General features: G+C 32.4%; 1 protein-coding gene across 1 annotated transcript; it reads right to left on the reverse strand.

Moving 5' to 3' along the window:
* Positions 1-5,690: 5,690 nt before the first annotated feature.
* On the reverse strand, positions 5,691-8,204 carry LOC121214775 (GDSL esterase/lipase At1g71691). Its single transcript, XM_041088989.1, has 4 exons — positions 7,948-8,204; positions 7,709-7,848; positions 7,020-7,275; positions 5,691-6,894 (listed from the first exon to the last, which is right to left on the reverse strand). The coding sequence occupies exons 1-4, from the start codon at positions 7,988-7,990 to the stop codon at positions 6,866-6,868; spliced, it is 468 nt and encodes a 155-aa protein (XP_040944923.1). The 5' UTR covers positions 7,991-8,204; the 3' UTR covers positions 5,691-6,865.
* Between the last annotated feature and the right edge of the window lie 13,560 nt (positions 8,205-21,764).

Here is a 21,764-nt window from a genome sequence, read left to right on the forward strand (position 1 = left end):
AAACTTGTGCGATCCATCGTATTTAAGGGAGGTCATTTGGCCCAATCAAACTGGTATGTTGCATGGAGAGATTAAAAGGCCATCTCCAGAGCCCGATAAATATGATATATAATCTTCAAAGATATAAGAAGATAAGATTATGTAGTCTTAGAGTTTTGATTGTATACAACTTTTAATTGTAGCCATTGATGTACTTTAATTTACACCGTTGATTTTAGGGAGGCTCAACTATAAATAGAGACCTCTTTACTCATTGTAATTCATTCAGTTGTAAATAAGAATTTTGAGAGTATTCACTCAAACTTTTCTCTCAAGTGTTCTTGCTTTTCTGTGGCTTTTGTTCATCTTTCAAAGTTCGTTCTTAATTCGTTCTTCTGTTGTTCTTCGTGGGTACCTTGAGGGAATTCTGTTGAATCCTTTATCATTGCGAGTTAGGCTGACTTAGGCGTTTTTGAACAAAGAAACTGCCTAAGGCCGCACGGATCGCGTGGGAAAACTCTAAGTTCGTGACACTAATAGGCACACATTGTTTTTTTTTTAATCTTTATATTCTTTTTGTTGATTACTCCTTTATAAATTAGTTGATGTGTATTACACATGATTTTAGGTATTTATTTTTTAAAGTTATTAAATTATATATTTTATAAATTTTTTAAAAAATATGTATTTATTAATTAAATGAGAATTTTTTTAATTTAAACTAAAACTCTATTAATTTTGAAAAATAAATGAAAGAACATTTTAAAAGTAAAGGAAAATAAAAAAAATGAAAAACAATGGATAGTCATTACTTTTTTTTTGATATAATACTTAGAATTACCTATAGTCGCTCCCTAACTCTTAAATAGAAAGATAATTGCGCTTCAGCGCACTCGAACTCATGTCCTCCTATATTGGCAACAATATCCATGTCAATCGAGTTAATACTCAATTGATAGCCATCACTTTAATACTTCATTGCCTTTGACATAATATTTCATAGCAAAATGATAGACAACATTCATAATTATGTAAACATTATTACCCATAACCCCCCAACCCTTATATATATAGGAGGATAAATATACTTTGAAGTATTCAAACCTACATCCTCTTGCACTGACCACAAGACTGATGTCAATCAAGTTAAGACTCAGTAAAACTATCAAATATCAAATAATAACAATAACTAAACACCTCAAATAAAAATAAAAATATATACAGTTTTTGTTGATGAAAACAAAATCTAATAAATAATGTTAAAATATGATTTCTTTCAGTAATTCAGATGTTATTTTAAATTAAAATGCCATTGCTAAAGCATATATTTATAAGCTACATATTATTATAATTGATATATAATTGTAACACTAAGTGATTGATAATTAATAAAAATAATAAGTGCAATTTAATATGAACCCAAAATTTAATTAAGTGATAATAACTATTACATTGATAATGAAAACAATATTAATAAATAAATAAACTTATACATTATAGATTAGGTAACCAATATATTAATATTATCTTTATATATAATGTTAATCTCACATATTTAATTTTTATTATTTATAAAAATTAATTTTAAAATGATTAATTATCATATTTATATATAGAAGTTATATTTGTTTAATTAAAAAACTTTGAATTTTTATTATTTTTAATTTATCTTATTATATTTAATAATTTTATAGATTTTTAATTTTATTAATTAATAATATATTATCTTAATTTTTTAGTAGAACTTTTAAAAGACATTACTAAACTACCATATTAATTCATATTACTTTTATTATTATTATCACATAATAATAGTAATATTATTTTAATGTCAATTTAATAATATAATTAACAATAAAGTGTATTATCGTCAGTTGAATTTTTTTAAAAAAAAATTATGTTTTTATATATATTATAGATGAAAAAAAAGAAAAAATAATTATTTATGTTAGAATTAAATAACTTTGAAAAATTATAATTAATTATAATTATATTAATTTTATAAAATTAAATTTTTTTGCTTTCTTTTATTTACTTTTTTTTATTTATGAATAAAATAATTTTGTAAAACTTAAATTATTTATGGAATATAAAATTTTATTTTTGTATTTATGTATATAAAATAAAAATTAAGAATAATAAAATTAATCATAGATATAAAATTAATTTAATTATGACATAATTTTTCATTTTCATTTATATTTATAAATATAAAAATCTGATTTGTCATTCTCCCATTGAAAAAGGATAAAAATGACGTGAAATCACAGTTTCATATAATCCTTTCTCGTGTGGCATGTATCACTAATAGATATATGATAGAAAAGTTAACAGAATGGTTGATGGAAGGACCTAATTGGAGCAATATTGATAGTTTGGGACTCAATAAGAACATTTTGAACTTTAGAGATTAGTTTGAAATTTAACTATAGTTAAGAGATGTATGATGCAATTAAATCAAGTTAATAATATACAACATGTTCTACTCTACCCGAGTGTGGTTGATCTTAGTGTTCCTATTCGAAGTTCAATTTTTGGTACATCATGTGTAGGGATGAATTCAAAAGTTTATTTTTGGAGTCAAAATTAAATTTTAAAAATTTAAAAGGGTCAATATATAATTTTATCTTTATATATTTGCTATTTTAAAATTTTAATTTTTGAAGGATTAAATTATATATTTATTATTAAATTAATTTATAATTTTAAAATTTTAAAATAATAATTTAAGATTAGAGGTGAGGTAAAGCTTTTTATATAATATACGCTTCACATTGCTTACCATATACTCCCATAAACTTTACAAAAGCAAACCATCAACCACATATGTATTCTTAATCTATCACAAATTATTAACTATGTATTAATAATATTATTAAAATACATATTTTATTTATATTTTTTAAAATACATCTTTTATCGCCAAAATCATAAAATTTTTATTTATATTAAATTTTTTTCTGAATTTGTACAAAAACCACTCAAAAGTCCAACCACCTATCAAAGCCTATATCATTATTGGTTTCACATTAACATTTCCGAACATGATCCAATTCAAAAATTGTTTGATAATAAATATATTTTATTTACTTTGAGATTTAGAATATTTTTAATAACAAATATTATAAAATGAAAGATTTAGGCTTGGTTAGGTTTTAGAAAACGTTCATTTTCTTGGAAATGCGAAAAAAAACGACTCGCGAAAAATCAAAATGAAAATATGTAAAAATTAGGAAATAATTAAAAATATTTTTTATTATTTTTATTAAAAATTTTAGTAAAATTAAAATGTTAAAAGCAAGATATTTTAGCTTCAAACTCGAGCTTAAAAAAAGTCCAAGCCCGAGAAAACTAAGCTGCCTCAAAAATGCTTTTAGTACAGTGGAGTACTTTGTATAAGGTTTAACAATTTTGACTAATAAATTGGACAAAAGAAACTTAGCCATCAAATTAAAAAAAAAAATGTTAAATGAAAAAAAAAAACTTCAATGTTAAATTAAAAAATTTGTAAATTTCAAGTACCAAATATTATATTAAGTCTAATTAATTAAAAAATATTTTTGAATTAGATAAGTTTTTGATGGAGTTACAGCTGTGATATTTTGTATTGGTATCATACGACATTACTACTTCGAATAAACGCTTCATGTTAACACATTTATAAAGAAAAAAAAATCCAATTGCATCATGAAAGCATGTTCTAAAACTTTTGGAAATGCGGCTGCTTGCGGGTAAAACAATTTTAATTATATTTAATTTTAAAAAAGGACAACCATAGTATTGTTTTCTCAGCAAATAAAATTAGGTAACACAAGCACCCAGAATCACTTAAGTTACAGCACATCATACAGACATAAGCTAAACATCTCTTAGAAGGTAATACCTTGTCTGATAACACACTTTCAGAAACTACAACACATCACACAGGCCTCATGTCAACTTCCCAAGTTAGACATCACTGATCTTATTTGCTCAATATTAGCTGAAGCAAGTTAAATGGCGAACATATACAGCTGTCTTTCAAAATGTGCCGGAACCATAAGAAATGAATACTTCCTGTCGGATGGAACGGATCAAAAAGAATACATGTCTAGTTCTGTCAGCACAAGGAGTAGTACCTGGGGCGCATTTTCGCCTTTGATTCCCCGCTCTATCAATGCTACAGGAATCATTAACAAACATAAAATTATTCTAAAGCATTCATTTTAGTTTTTCTAGAAATCTTATTATCAACGGTAGTCATCATAGCTACAAAACTATCGGTTCCAAAACTCCTGATACCACAACAAAAAATGAACACTGCAGATCAAACATAAGGACACCAGCAAAAACGTAACACTGCGGGAAGCCATAACAAAACAGAGCACCTGCAGATCAAACATAAACATACCAGCTAAAACCTAACAATGTAATGTTATATGATCAATGAAATTATTCATAATATTCTGTTATCTAAGAGAGAATTTTGGTATCTCTGTTTAACATTTCTCACCATAACTTGCAAGCTGATTGAGAACATCTTAAAACAATTTGTATAGATCATACCCCACAAATGTATTTCCCTTCAATGACTTCTCTAGTTTTGTCAAAACTCTGGGGAGGAGCCCATTGAAGAAAACTACTCTTTGGTTAATATCTTCTACACAGGAAGCTTGTATTGAGCTTTCTGGTGTGAATATTGACCGGAGCACAGCCTAATGGAGAAACATTATTAACTAGAAATTTCCTTGCTCCCAGTTTATATATTGCCTGCGTGCATGCATGATAATTAGAAATACATAAAACTTTAATGTATATTGACATGTGATATACATGTTTGTTAACCTAGTCAACTGCCGAGTTGTGTTAATAGTATTCTGATGAGCTGTTGTTAATAGTTGTTAGAGTTATTAGTAACAGCTACTCAACTGATTAGTTGTGTATATAAGCTGGTGAATACTGTTGTCGATGCTTAAGCAATTGAGTTTTATCTCTCTCATATGTTCTTCTTCTTCTTTCTATTTTCTTTGTTTCATTCCATAAATTAGTTCTCAAGTCGCCTTCACTTTACTGATTTTCCAACATGGTATCAAAGTTATTGATCCATGGCCGTGTGTTGAATCTTTTGTGCTGATTACTGTTCGGTTTTTTTTTTAATCTTTTTATTCATTCTTTCTCTGGTGCAATGGTGTTGATTGATAGCTCACCTCAAGATGCCAGTCTTGTTCTTGTTGCTGATGGATCCCGCTCAACAATGGTTAATAAGGATGGAGCTGCAACGTTTCTCTCTACAAAGAAGATTGCTCTGCTCGTTGATGAAAGCAATTATTTAGCTTGGAGGCAACATGTTTACTCATCCTCAAAACTCATCGCCTACAATTATATATCAAAGGTACAATTACTATTCCACCATGTATAGTGAAAGTTGCTGCTGGTAAGCAAATGAAGAATCCTGCGTATATTGCTTTTGAACAACAGGATTCAGCTTTAGCATCCTGGTTAATGTCTTCTGTGAGTCCTATGTTGCATGCGCATCTAATTGGTTTAGATTCATCCTATGAAATTTAGTCAAAATTGCATCAAGTCTTTGCAAATCAGTCTCGTACAAACAAAATGCATTTTAGATGCAAATTGCACAATGCTAAGAAGTTAAACAAAAGCATGACTGAGTATTTGGCAGAGATAAAGCACATATGTGATACATTGTCTAGTTGTGGTCAAGTTATTACTGAAGAAGAACATCAGCCCACTATTCTTAATGGTTTGCCACCTGAATATGAAAACATAGTGTCTATTATTACTTCAAGTCAACAAGAGTATGATTTAGCTGGAGTTACATATGCTTTGTTGGATGCTGAAGCTAGACAAATGATGATTTCTTCTCTTATAAATGTATCTGCTAATGTTGTTCAACAGAAAAGTACAACTGATTCAAAACATCAAAGTAATTCAAGTTCTGTCTACTATACTGAGTCTAGTGGTAGTGACAGATCAGATTCAGTTTCTCAAGGTTATTATTCACAACATATTATAAACAAGGGTATCAAACTGGTTTTAGACCTCGAGGCAGAGGGAGATTTGGTAATGGTAGACCACAGTGCCAATTGTGTGGTAAAATGGGTCATGTTGTTTCTAAATATTTTCATCGTTTTGATGCTTCATTTGCTGGCTACCTATGGCTCCTAATTCTGCAGGAACAAGTGCTTCTCCAAGGCCATACCCACAGGCTACACTTCTTTACGATTCTTTGGATGTCGCTGTTTTCCATTACTCCCTATAACAAACACAAGTTAGAGTTTCATTCTACACCATGTACCTATCTCGGATTTGTTGAGTCACACAAGGGTTATAAATGTATGGCTTCAGATGGTCGGATTTATGTTTCTCGTCATATTCGGTTTGAAGAAAGTCAGTTTCCCTTTGCACAACAACAGTCAATTCGCCAACTATTACCATCCTCTCGTACTCCTTTTGTTACAACAACATAACCAGTTCTTTCTAACATGCAAACCTCTTCTAATTTGTCTCCACTGATTACTCCACAATCATTTCATACACCCACTTCACCTGAATTGTCGCCTATGGTTTCTAAGTCACCAGTCACCTCTTCTCAATCATCTCATACACCCAACCTTTCTGCATTGTCACCTTATAATATTTCCATTGTTGCTGACCATTCGGATCATAGTTCTATTAATTCTTCTTCTAATTCTAATCAGTCTGCAAGTGTTTCTTCTCTTGATTCTAGACAGAACCAAATGTAATAACTTTAGTTCTTTCTGATGCCATACCACTCGTGGCTGCTCAAAATGTGCACGCAATGCGTACTCGTGGAAAAGCAGGTATTGTCAAGCCCAAAATGAACTCGTGCAGATAAAACATAAAACACACCAGCAAAAATATAACACTATAGGAAGCCATAACAAAACAGAGCACCTGCAGATCAAACATAAACACACTAGCTAAAACCTAACACTAAAATGTTATATAATAAATGAAATTATTCATAATATTCTATTATCTAAGAGAGAATTTTGTTATCTCTGTTTAACATTTCTCACCATAACTTGCAGGCTGATTACAAACATCTTCAAACAATTTGTATAAATCACACCCCACTAAAGTAGATCCCGTTAAGATCTTCTCTAGTTTTGTCAAAACGTTGGGGAGGAGTCCATTGAAGAAAGCTACTCTCTGGTTAATATCTTCCACACAGGAAGTATTGTGCTTTTTGGCGTGAATATTGGCGGGCACACAGCCTAATGGAGAAACATTATTATCTAGTAGAAATTTCCTTGCTCCCAGTTTATATATTGTCTGCGTGCATGCATGATAATTAGACATATAGAAAATTGAATATCCACTTCTGCTAACTATGTCAAGAAATTTTAAGAGTAATTTACATCTAACCAATTGTACAACTTTTTTTTAAAAGAATATAGCATAGTCTTCTGCATTGACCTTTCCTTGATATTCAAGTTCCCAAAAAGTGCCCAAGTCGTTAGTCCCCATATGGATAAAGAACAAAGACTTGGACATGAAGAAAGCAAAGCTTTCAGGGAGATCGAGTTGACCCTTCTAGCTTTTGGTTGTGTTCTTGAACAATTTTGTTTCTTGATCAAAGCTCAAAACATGTCTCTGATGGTATTCAAGAAAACAAAAATGTCAGTTGAACTTTTACACGCAAAAGGGTAAGTGTTGGTGCCTAGAAAAGTGTTATCTTAACGGACCAACAAACCGGATAACTCACAAATATTTTTATGGCAGGAGGAGGCGAAGGCTGTTTCCCACTAGAAGCAGAACCATGATTTACTCCGGTAGGTGTGGTCTTCCTCTGGGCCTTAGACAATCTCAGAATAGGAGGAGGAAAGGGCAAGCCAGCTACTTGAGCTGCAAGTAAAAACAAAATAGATATTAACATAAAACACAAAGTCAAACTACCAAATCATCTCATCAATAATTTTGCTGGTTTAAATCTCCGAAACATACGAATAAAATCCACGACGGTTCTACCATTGGTGGCAGGGCCCATTGCATTACCACTGGAGAACGAGGAAACGTCTGATTCAAACGAGAACTGGAGAACGAGGGACTGCCACGGTCAGCAAAAGTAGAATCAGTAGAATTGGCCATGGATCTACAGCGGGAGCGACCTCCAGGAAATCAAGCGACTGATACCATGTTAGTAACTGTATTAAGATGAATAACAGAGAACAATTTGAGATATAGAAAGAAAGCACTGAATATTCTAGTATCATTAACTTGCTTGGATCGGTACAAGAACAGGATTTATATACTTGTGTGTGACCAACTGCTGCTAACCACTCTACTAACAATATGCCAGTCTGTATAACAGATTATTAACAAACTAATGTATTCTATACTCTAACAGGCTAAATGACGCATGACGTTGGTCCTTATTTATATATTTTTTCTTTTAATTTTGTAAAAAAAAATTATTTAACATCTCATTTGATTTTTTATTTCTTTCAGCTTTTAAACTTGTATTTTTTGTTAAATCACCTAAAAAAATTTATCATTTGTTAACTTACTTTGCTGACATAGGATACATGTGGATTGTACCGTGGATAACATATCAGCATTTAATTAATTTTTTAAAATTTAAATTTTTTAATAATTTAAATTTTTAAAAGTAATTTTTATAATTTTTGAAATTATAAAATTTTAAAAAATTAATTAAATACTTATGTGTCATCCATGTGGCAATTCACGTGTGTCCTACATCAGCAAAGTTGAAAAAAAACTAACTTTTTCATCGATTTTGAAATTATTTGACAAAAGACCTAAGTTTGAAGACTAAAAAAGGTGAAAATTAAATGAATAGCTAAATTAAAAAAAAAGTTAAAGAGCTAAATAAATCATTATGCCTATAATAAAAAATATATAATGTTAATTTAAATTTTTTAATTGATTTCTTACAGTGTGTTGAGATTTTTTTTATAGAAATAATATAAAAGATTAATTAATTATGAAAATGGGTTAGGAAAAAAATTATTTACGAAAATAGGTTGTTTTCAACAGCACCTGTCGGTGCAGCCTAACACACAAGCGACACCACCCCAATTTCCCCTTAATCATCACCCATCATCAGATTTTTTTTTTAAAAAAAAGGAATTTCTTTTGGTGCCGCGACACCTGTATGTATTTTTGGAAGTACTCACGAAAAATATGAGTATTCACAGTGGAGAAAAAAAAGAATATTTTTTTAATGGGTGTCGCCGGTGTGTAAAGCAGCACCGATCAATTTATTTTAAAAAAAATTTGTCAGTTAAAATAAACTGGAAAAAAAAATCTTTTAATGGGTGTCGCCGGTGTGTTAGGCGGCACCTGTGGGAATTAAAAAAATAGGTGAAATAATAGAAAAAAAAGCTTAAAAGAAACCGTAGAAATAGAAAAAAAAACTAAAAAAATAAAGGTGGAAGCCCGTGACCAATGCTTGCTTTGTAGGTGGTTCTTGTCCTTTTGGCTTGTCAATACCACCATCAGTGGATTGAAAAACTTAGGAAAAGAAAACTAAACACAAACGAAAACTGAATATGAAGAATTTTGAAAAACTTAAAAAAGGAAATATAAAAAAGAAAAGTTGATTTTTTATTTAAAAAATAACAATATAAAACTTAGAAAACTAAAAAGTGTGTAGTGTGGGTACAATTGCATTTTTAGGGCACCATGAAATTGAAAAACCACCTATGAAGCATTGTAGGTGTTAGGGTTTTGAGTGAAGATGAGTCCCCCTACTATGTTGATCATTGAGCATTTATAGGCAAGTGAGGGTTCCTACCCAATTATGTCACTTAGTGGACCCTAAGTGGCCCAATGGTGGGTCCAACTGGGTTCAAGTTGAGATAGAGATATAATAATAGTTCCTTCCAAGTCGAGAGGTAAGTTATAAAGTAAATGTGCCTCAATACCATCTGTAGGATGTCCCTGCGGGTGGTAGTTGTTGCAAAAAAAGTAGCAAGGTGAATGATACAATTTATTGGCTGGATGACTCATGAATATACAATGCCTTGTGAGGCAATTAAAATTCATGCTCACCATTTTAATGTGGTTGCGGATGGTACTTCTATTCATAGTTGACTTGTATAAATTTCGCTTAGTGATTTAGTAGGTCGTATGCCTATTGGCTTGTCAATCTGGAAATGTATATCATATACTTAAGTAGTGCAGTTGTCGATTAAAGGATCTGAATTTATATAGTAGAGGCATGTCGTATGTATATAGTGGATGCAATTATTGGAAATGTAAAATAGATGAGGTTCAAGCCATTCGTTGGTAATGTAAAATGTAAGATAGGCGACCTATTCGCTGGTAATATAAAACGTAAGAAATGCATACTATCTGTTTGGAGATATAAAATGTAAGAAACGAGTTTTTGACGAGTAATATTGGATAAGTGCTTACAGAAGGTGGTATCATAATGCTGATTTAGAAATAACTATTGATCTAAAGAAATAAAGTGCGTGTGTTCGTAGTTATATAATTTATTTGTTAACCTAACTCTAATTATTATGAAGATGATATGTCTCACCTCTGCCGAGAGCTTGAAGGGTTCACAAAGGGACTCAAATAATGAAGATATGCCTCACCTCTATTGACAGCACAACGGGTTCAAAGAGGGGCCCGAATAATAAAGATATGTCTCACCTCCATCGAGAGCCCAAAAGGTTCATGGATGGGCCCGAAATGAAGATAATAAAGTGACATTGCTCTTAGACGCATAGGGGAAGCTTACAAGAAGTGGTAATAAAGGCCCTGTTCCCAGATGAATGGAAGGAGGCATATGGAATATGGTAATAATGACCCTACTCCCAAATGCACAAGGAAGGCTTATAGAAGGTGGTAATAATGATTTTGCTCCTAAACGCATGGGAGAAGACTTACGGAAGATTGTAATAGATGTCATGCTCCCAAACGCATGGGGGGATGCTCACAAAAAGTGGTAATAATGGTCTTACTCCTAGACACATGGGAGGAGGCTTATGGAATTTAGTAATAATGATCTTGCTCCCAAACGCATGGAGGGAGGCTTATAGAAGGTAGTAATAAAGACTCTACTCCTAAACGCATGGTCGGAAGCTTACAGAAGGTGGTAACAATGGTCCTGCTCCTAGACATATAAGGGAAAGCTTATAGAATATGGTAATAAAGGCCCTGCTCCAAGACACATAAAGAGAAACTTATCGAAAGTGGTAATAATAGCCCTACTCCCAGACACATGGGGGAGCCTTACAGAAAGAATCACAGGTCAATTGCACTACTGTGGCTCTCACAACCCGAAATTATGTGGAGAGTCTACTTGGATTAGATTTACGTGATGAAAGTAGAATTACAGATATAGCATGTAGAATTTATATATATGATATAAACATAAATAGTGTATGTGACTATTTGCAAGAGTCCCTTGCGGGTTTCTCCTCTTACAATATACACGATACAAATAGACATATATGTAAGGAGTATAACCACCTATGGGAACCCTAGAGGGTTTCCCTTTCTCAGACTCATGTAGGAATGTATGTACACGCAAGTATAGATAAATATATTAGGTATTTATCGTTCGTGGGGTGTAACCGCTCTCATGTTTTGCTATAAACCTTTCATAAGCCATTGCTTCCGTTGCAAATGTGATCAAACTACTTTCCTTCTAGAACACTCGAGGATAATAACCAAAAACTTGAAGAAATGAGCAGGAAAATAATCTAAAGAAACATACCAAACTTGTAACCTCTATGACAACAAGCTTGCGAACTGCACAAACTTGTTATATCTATTTTAGGTGATAATCGCATATAAGCACAAGTTGAACAAACCTGGGTGTTTCAATTGATGAAAAAGCTCCATGGTTTTGTTAATCAACCCATGAAACATACAATTATAATATGCTTGTCAATTCAAGACATAAGGAAATAAGGAAAGTTCTAACACATGTTTAATTAGAAATGACTTGCAATGCCTTCGGAGGCCAAATCTTAGACAGAAATCACATATAAACCCTAAATTCAAACAATATTCACTCAGCACTTTCGACTAAGTAAAGCGTAAAGACAATACCTAACGCAAAAAACTCTAAAAAGGCATTTACCAATTGCTCCTAACACACCATCAACGGGACTAATTAATGAAATTATATAGATATCAAATTCAGCATAGTAAATGAACCAGATAATAATATAACCATAACTTTTCCACCATTTCATTAACGCAGTAATGGGACCGGTTATCTGCAACTGCAATGAAAGACCATTCAAGAATTCTTTGAACTGATTTAGAGAACAAAACCTATACTTGAATGGACTGTGTGGCTAGCCATAAATTTTCAATTCATTAAAATAGTTGGAACCAGGGGGGAGCGGTCCAAAATGATAAATTTTCAATGTTGGTCCTTGTAAAAATAATGAATCTAATTTAATACAATGATTAAATTATACTTAACCCCTAAAAATCTATAATTCTATGTTAGCCCCTAAAACAAATCTTGGTATTGGAATTAATTCTGTAAATATGTATGGTAGTTTTTGTGTATATCTATTTTCTTTTAATTAGGAGATTAGATGCTAAAGTTTAGGAGATAATATTTTGGTTTTATTAGGAGATTAGATGCTAAAGTTTAGGAGATAATATTTTGGTTTCTATCTTTGTATTTTACCGTGTATATATGTTCTTGATTTTGGGAGGAATGAAACACAGAGAAAATTCCCACAATTCTTGTTATTTTTTCATGGTATCATGAGCAGGTTTTGAACGTGTAAAGTTTTGCTAATTGCTGGTGGGAAAGGTGATTACGATTTCTCCGTACGATATAACCTCGCTTGATAATCCTGGACTTGCAATCACTCAAGTACAATTGAAAGGGGAAAACTATGAAGAATGGGCTCGTTCTTTTCGAACGGCGTTGCGTGCTAGGAAGAAGTTTGGATTTATTGACGGATCGATTAAAAAACCAGATGATACATCAGACGACATTGAAGATTGGTGGACCATTAACTCGTTGCTAGTTTCATGGATTCGGAATACCATTGAACCAACTCTTCGATCCACCATATCTCATGTCGAGGTGGCTAAGGATTTGTGGGATGATATTCGAGAGAGATTTTCAATGGCCAATGGTCCAAGAATCCAACAACTCAGATCTGATCTTGTAGAATGCAAGCAAAAAGGATTGACTATTGTCAATTATTTTGGAAAATTGAAACTGATATGGGATGAATTGGCAATTTTTGATCAATTGCCGACTTGTAAATGCGGGAATTGTACTTGTCAACTATCAGCCGAGTTGGAAAAGCGACGAGAAGAGGAAAAAGTTCACCACTTCCTGATGGGATTGGATGGGACATATAGCACGGTTAGATCCAACATCTTGGCTAACGATCCGTTGCCATCCTTGAGCAAGGCTTATTCGATGGTTATTCAGGAAGAATGAGTGAAGACCATATCTCGTGAGATGGAAGATCGCTCCAATGTGATGGCTATGGCGGTGCAAAGTTGAGGCTGTGGAAAAAGTAAGGAGAAATGAGGGGTTTGTTCCCATTGCAAATAACCCGGACATGATATTGATAATTGTTTTGTTATTATTAGTTATCCTGAATGGTGGGGAGATCGACCCCGAGGAACTATGAAGGGTGGAAGTCGTGGCAAGAATTTAGGCCAATGTCAATCAAAAGGTCGAGGACGAGAGGGGCAGCGAGCTAATGCTGTCCGGACCCTTAAAATATTTCCAATTTTGTTCTCGTCTATGTTGATGATTTGATTATCTCAGGTAATAATCATGAAGCTATTGAGTCTTTTAAATCTTATCTCAGTGATTGTTTTCATATGAAGGATTTAGAACCCTTAAAATATTTTCTTGGGGTGGAAGTTGCGCGTTCTCCAAAGGGGATTGTTTTGAATCAACGCAAATACATTCTTGACATCATCTCAGAAGTTGGACTTTTAGGAGCCAAACCATCAAGTATTCCTATTGAGCAGAATCATAAGTTAGCTCTTTCTACAGGTTCTTTTTTAAATGATCCAGAACCGTATCATCGTTTGGTTGGACGACTTATTTATTTATGCTTTACAAGACCGGAGCTTGCATACAGTGTTCATATTTTATCTCAATTCATGCAACAACCACGCATTGATCATTGGAATGCAACGCTTCGGGTTGTTCGTTTCTTGAAAGGAACTCCGGGTCAATGAGTGTTTTTGAGTAGCAAAAGTGATCTGCGGTTGCACGGTTGGTGCGATGCGGATTGGGCCGGTTGTCCGTTGACAAGATGATCACTCACAGGATGGTTGATTTTCTTGGGTACTTCTCCGGTATCTTGGAAGACAAAGAAACAACACATGGTGTCTCGATCCTCCGCAGAAGCCGAATATCGATCCATGGCTGTGACCACATGTGAGCTCAAGTGGTTAAAGGGATTATTAGGTAGCCTTGGAGTCTCTCATCCGCACTCAATAACGCTTGCTTGTGATAGTCAAGCTGCTCTTCATATATCTCACAATCCGGTTTCCATGAGCGTACCAAACATATCGAGGTGGATTGTCATTTTGTTCGGGATGAAATTCTCCAAGGCAATGTGAAACCTACCTATGTTCCAACAACGTCACAACTTGCGGATATATTTACCAAGGCTCTTGGTCAGACATCTTTTCGTTCTCTCCTTTGCAAGTTGGGCATCCGTGATCTTCATGCTCCAACTTGAGGGGGGGTATTGGAATTAATTCTGTAAATATGTATGGTAGTTTTTGTGTATATCTATTTTCTTTTAATTAGGAGATTAGATGCTAAAGTTTAGGAGATAATATTTTGGTTTCTATCTTTGTATTTTACTGTGTATATATGTTCTTGATTTTGGGAGGAATGAAACATAGAGAAAATTCTAACAATTCTTGTTATTTTTAATTAGAACCAATTTAATTAGTCATATTTAGATTAACAAAGGAAATTCAACAAAAGTTAGCTGGGCTGATTAGACGAAGTCTTAGGTTTAATTATGTTAAAATGTTTAGTTTTTCTGTTCCAAAAGCATTTTTGATAGTTTAATTATGTTTTCACTTCTCCAACACATGATACTTCCCATTCCATAGTTAATTGCTTAAAAATATTTAAAATTTATTTTTTATATATTAAAATATTAACAACAAATTATAATAAATTATTTTCTATATTCTTATTAAAATATCATAATATTAACTAATTTAAATATTATTTAAATGTTTATTTCTTACTTTATAACACTATGTTTAAAATGAACATTTTATTTCTCAAAAGCACTTTTTAATAGCAATATTAAACACTCAAATCTTAAACAAACTTTTCAAAAGTACTTCTTAAAATCACTTTTTCAGAATATTTTTTAAAAACACTTCTCAAAGTTAAACTACCCCTCAGTGTTCAAATGTCATAATCTTCGTACACCATTTCCATCAGTGTTATGGACATGATTGCCTTAAAAATAACATGTGAATAACATAATTCAAAAGCAAGTATTTATATAAATAAGGAAACACAAAAAGAAGGTGAAAGAAGATAGAACTGACCTTTTCTCAATTCTACTATGATTATCCCATCATCCTTGTGCCCGAGCAAATGTCATTCTCTGAATACTATGAAGCTGATCCCATCGAGCGTAGCACAGTAGCTACTCCAGGTTCCCGAGGCAAACTAAAGGTAGCATCGTGTTTCTTACTGGGATCCAATCCCAACTTACAACCCACAACCATTGGCATCTTTATATATCTACTTGATTATAACAAGAAAATTTTCAAGTAGCTCATATCTTTGTACTATATCCTTAGGTCATGTATTATCTTCCTTTGTATAATATCCTTGGGTTATGTATTATATTTGTATTAGTTAAAAAAATATATAGAATTTTACTAATGTTCATCAATTCTCAATTCAGTAACTCTTAGGGAATATGTAATCATGTTGCTTCTCACTATATTAATTTGAAAATTTGTCCAAATTAATAAGTATTTGTTTAAAATGATACACTTATATAAAATGCTGATTTATTATATGCATAAAATAGACTTCTTTTCTTGAAATCTTTATAAATCAAAATTTCTAAACAAAATGTTAATAATCTAATAATGATTTTTTAGGATTTCAATCTCAATAAGAATAGCATACATTATACATATATATTAATTTTTAGAATGCAATATTATAATATCTCAAAAATTGAACACAAATTTTTAAAAAAAATAAATTGTGTTCAATTTTTGAAATATTATAATATCGCATTCTAAAAAATTAATATAATTAAAATGCATAAAATCACATAATAATTATTATTGGATATGCCAACTCTAATGCAAGACCTTTATCTATAATAATGTATCAATAGGTACGCAAATATTCATTTGAAAATATAGAAGTTTTCACGTTAGAAAATTTTCCTACACGAGGTCCGCTATATAGGGTATAACAACCCTTTGTTTCCCTCAACACCCCACCAACCCTTTGAATGCATTTATCACCATCCACTTCCCTTAATGCTAATGGATCAGACCACCACATATATTCCTCCACAATATGCATCCGCAGCTTTTTAACCAGTACAAGAACAACAAACTAGCTTTTATTCCCGAATATTATCTCATTTCTAGCAAGCCAAAGTGTCCCAAAGCTGCTCCACAAGCAATCTACCACCATTTTCCTATTCTCACCCTTGAATTGAGCATCCAAGCTCTAGAAAAAAGAAAGCATGTTATAACATAAATTTGACAAAGACAACTGCTCACGAGTTTTAAATGCTTGAAATAATTTTATAGTACAAGAAATTAATGAACATAATAGTAGTAACATTTATTGCTCCAAATGGTACTAGTATATAGAATATAGTCTTTGGTTGATGATAATTAAGGTCTCTCAAGGAAATCATTTCTATTTGTCTCAAGATGGACCAGAGTTGACCATGGTTTACCGTATAAAAATGTGTTTCCTTCTGGTGTGGCACCACCATAAAGATGTTCCCCGTATCATAATAATTCTTCATTTTGCACCACTAAATTCCAAATCATAATTGCTATCAGAATCTAGAGCTTTAAAACAACCTACCCACGCATGTAATTCCCCGTCGTTGATGCTAGCTTCTATCAATCTTCCATTTCCAAGTTAATCAGCTCTTCAACCCGCAATTTTCTGGTTTTCTTTGGTTCAAATTTTCCAGTATCTAATTAGGGTTTAGTGTCACGTATTAATTCTATTTTTTTTTTGCTTATAATTAGAGTTTACCCTTTTACAAAAAATAAATATTTTTATCATATATAAATTCTAAGCCAAATCTATATTTCTTATAAAAATCAAAATGTTATAATAATTTTAAATATGGATAAAAACTCAAACTCATAATAATTATCAACCTGTTAATGTTCCTAAGCACTTAAAATTTATAGAATTTTAAATTAGTACACGGTAAAATTACACTTTATGCTTATAAATGATAAAATTTTAATTTAGTCCTTTAAAGAATTAAAAATATATAAACTATTAAAAGGATAAAATTATATTTAAATTCTCCTAATTTTCCTTTTAACTTCTCCCATAGCATAAATAAATCAAAGAAATAAGTTTTAATCTATTTAACTTTTTTGAATTAGATATTTCCCTCGTTAGTCTTAGAAATATTTTGTTAGGCCATGCATATCATATCACATGAATTACAAGTGGTGGTGAAACATTTTCTGAAAAGAAAAACTCGTGGATGATAAACAAAAATATTAAGATTGATGAAAAATTATGTATGAAATAGGACTTCTTATGAGTGATAATTTAGTGGATTATGAGTTTTATAGTCCTCGCAACGACAAAAAGAAATTTTAATGGGAATTTCTAATTTTGGCATTTAGTAGCTTTAAATTTGCCTATCCATAGAGGGATTCATTTTTGGATAACACAATTATATACAATAGAAAAACTACAAATGTTAAATATATTCAAGAGAATGTTAGTTTAGATATATGATAAATCGTGACTACTGCAAAATAGAAGCTTTTTACATTTGGGATCCTTATTCATAGAGTTAATCCAACAATCCACTAGCATTTTGCTCTCTCGAAGCATAATCAAACCTAAATAAGCTTTGTTGGCATGTTAAATTAGAGTTAGTTGCCATCTCTTTTTCATAAAGATAGGTCTTCAGATCTCTTCAATAATCATCCAATGTTTTAAATAAAAGAATTTAAATTGTATTGAAAGATTTAATTTGATTCCAATACATTTTAACTTCACGAATGTGTCATAACCACTCACTCAAGTCCACAAAACAAAAGTTGATTTAAGTAATTTTGAGTAAAAACCATGTCATTTCATATAAAATAAGTTTTATCTATGCCTTAAATTATAATTAACATTGTTGCTAAAAGATAAAACTGACCTCACAATGCTATCTAATTATTGCTCTGTCTCTTAAAGATATCAAATTCCAACATACATTATAAAAAATTGGGTAAATTATACCTATGGTCACTCTAAAATAGGGTCTGTCCTATTTGGTCACTTCAAAATTTTTTCTCAATTTAGTCACTCTAAATAAGATAATTTTGTGAATTAGTCACTCTCGTTAAAATTTTGTTTTCTTTTAACAAATTGCTGACGTGGCACATTAGCTCATTGAGTGATTGACATGTAATAATTTTTTGTTGACTTTTGACTAAAGTTTAGGGACCTCCCTATAAAGTTTAAGGGGTAAAGTTTTGGACTAATTATAGGGAGGTCCCTGAATTTTAGTCAAAACTAAACAAAAAAAATCACGTGTTAATCATTCAATATGCTAATGTACCACATCGGCAATCTATCAAAACAAAGCGGAAACTTTAATGGAAATGACTAATTCACACAATTATTTATTTAAAGTGACTAAATTAAAAAAAGAATAAAGTAACCAAATAGGACAAAGAAAAGAAAATTTTAATGTTAAATTTTACTTTTAAGTGTTTTATATCAGTGATTATCTTATTTAATTGGGATCATATGTTGGGTTTATTTTTTGGGTAAATTACACCTATGGTCACTTTTGTTTACTTCAGGTTACGTTTTAGTCATTTATGTTTGAAATGTTACGTTTTAGTCACTTATGCTATCGTGTTGTAACATTTTAGTCATTGAGCCATTAATTGTCGTTAACGGTATAACGGTAAGCTAATGTGGCGCATTAAATCATCATTTCAAACAAAAAAAATTTAGGTTAAATTATACAATTGGTCCCCATTTTTTTTTCATTTTGAGCAATTTAATTTTTTCTTTTTTTTTTCATTATTTTCCATTCTCTTCTGCTTCTTCCTCTATTTTCCTACCTTCTCCATTTCTTTCAATATATTAGGAAGTCGAATTGGCAGTGAAGAAAAAAACATGGTATGGGTTTATGGGTTTTGGTTATAGGCAATGATGGTTTTCGACTTATTTTTTCACTGCCAATTCGGCTTCTTGATATGTTAAAAGAAATGGAGAAGGTAAGAAAATAGAGGGAGAAACATAAGATAATGGAAAATAAAGAAAAAAAATTAAAGAACATAAAAATTTAAATTGCTCAAAATGAAAAAAATATGGGGATCGATTGTATAATTAACCCTAAAATTTTTGTTTGAAATGATGATTTAACATGCCACATCAACTTACCGTTACACCGTTAGCGACAATTAATAGCTTAGTGATTAAAATGTTACAACACGATAACATAAGTGACAAAAATGTAACATTTCAAACATAAGTGACTAAAATGTAACCTAAGGTAAACAAAAGTGACAATGGGTGTAGTTTACCCTTATTTTTTTGATCATTCATGTTGGGTCTTTTTATCTATTAAACACTTTACAAACTAATTTTTTAAGTGGAATTTAAATTTTTTAATATGAAATAAAAGATTTTAATTCAAATGCTGGCTAATTTACCAAAAAAAGCCAATTTTTTTTATAAAATTACCGAAATGGGCCGGTTTTTTAATTATTTACCGGAATGGGTCATTTTCCTCGAAATCGCGTCCACGTCAGCGCGATGTCAGGGGACGTGACAGGAGGTCGCGTCCACGTCAGCGCGACCTCCTGTCACGTAGTGCAGTACGGGGGATGCGATTTTGACGCTGATTTTGCGTTTACGTTTTATGGCTTTTAGGGTTTAGGGTGCAAGCTTTTTAGGAGTTAGGGGTCCCGGAAAATTTTTTTTCGAGTTGACGTATTTGGTTAAATAGTGGGAAATCGCTTCTACCAAGATACTATTTAAGAAGAAATTGTGAAATAGTGGCCTCGTGGACGCAATTTTGCTACAGTGGTCATGTAAGAAATAATTTTTTTTGACGTTTTTTGAGCAAATAGTATAAAATCGCTGATACCGGGATGCTATATGAGAAGAAATTGTGAAATCGCGCCCTCGTGGACGCGATTTCACTACAGTTGGTCATGTAGGAAAAAAAAATTTTGACGTTTCTGAGCAAATAGTGTCAAATCGCGCCCTCGTAGACGCGATTTTTCTACAGTAACAAGTTTGGGCTGAGGCTATAAATTAGGCAGAAAATGTTCTTAGAATGCATAACTCACAGCAGAAACATTTTAGAGAGGCTAAGAAAGTTAGAGTTTCAAAATGAGTGAACGTATTAGTGCTGTTATTTACTACGATGGTGAGGTTTGCCACACCGAGAATGGTGTTGTTTTTTTTTCGGAGAATATGGTGCGACTATCATTTAGCCAAAACATAGATTTGACAGAACTCCGTAAAAGAATTAGGCGTAAAATCTTCGGAACCACGCCAATGAAAGTTCTGTCAATGACGTATCGATTTTGTTCTTCTGTTGATCCGGTGACATATGACTCGTTCAACATAAAAGGTGCTCGTAGCTTGGAGGCAATGGTGCAGACTCATCTTGCTAGCAGAGCAACTTATATTGAGTTATATGTACAATTTACGTCGCCAACTGATGTACTTCCGTCCGGTGTTCGAGATGTATACACGACCCCTGGCCGACACTCGGTTAGTGTGTTACAAAATACGGAACAGCCCATGTTCGGTAGCAGTGTCGAATGCACATCCCCCCAAGACACTCTATCGGTGGATGGGACATGTACGTCGGTGGCTCGACGTTTGACGCTAGAAATACGAGCTGGGAACTGCATCAAGTTTTACTGGATGGCAATCTACATCCAATTGGGGACGTTATCAAATGCCCAGAAGAAGGGATGACGTACTACCTACGACATCAACCGGTGAGGGGACGTCGTACGCTGCAGATGATTTTGGGTTAGAAGGTGACTCCGATGTGGATCCACCTCGAGAGCCCGGACCGGACGGTGCAGAGGTGGGATTATTTTCTGAACCGGAGCCTATTCCAATAGAAGGTGAAGATGGTGATATGAGTGCAGATGATGAAGAAAATTCACGATTCAGAGCATATTCACATCCAGCCCACATGCATAATGTCGATCTGTCAGCAGATGATGCGTTAGAGTTTCTAGATCTACCACACCGGGTGCGCGATCGTACAAGTTCGGGGGTAGATTTTGGTGAACTTGAAGTTGGTAATCAGTTTACCAATAAGGATAGTTTTATTGGTGCTTTGAAACAGCATAGCATCAAAAACGGCGTTAATTACCACGTCGTTAAATCAAAATCTGATAAGTTTGAGGCGAAGTGTGCGGTGCAAGACAGCACATGTTCATGGAAAATCGTCGCCTCGTCAAGGAAGAGGACAGGGTTGTGGGAGATCAAAAAGTACAAAGGTCCACATACATGTGCTGCAGGTACAATATTGAATGTGTTTTTAATTATATTTTTATTTTCCAATGTTGCATTACTTAATGTA

Source organism: Gossypium hirsutum, chromosome D02 (assembly GCF_007990345.1).
Source record: "Gossypium hirsutum isolate 1008001.06 chromosome D02, Gossypium_hirsutum_v2.1, whole genome shotgun sequence".
Lineage (NCBI taxonomy): Eukaryota > Viridiplantae > Streptophyta > Magnoliopsida > Malvales > Malvaceae > Gossypium > Gossypium hirsutum.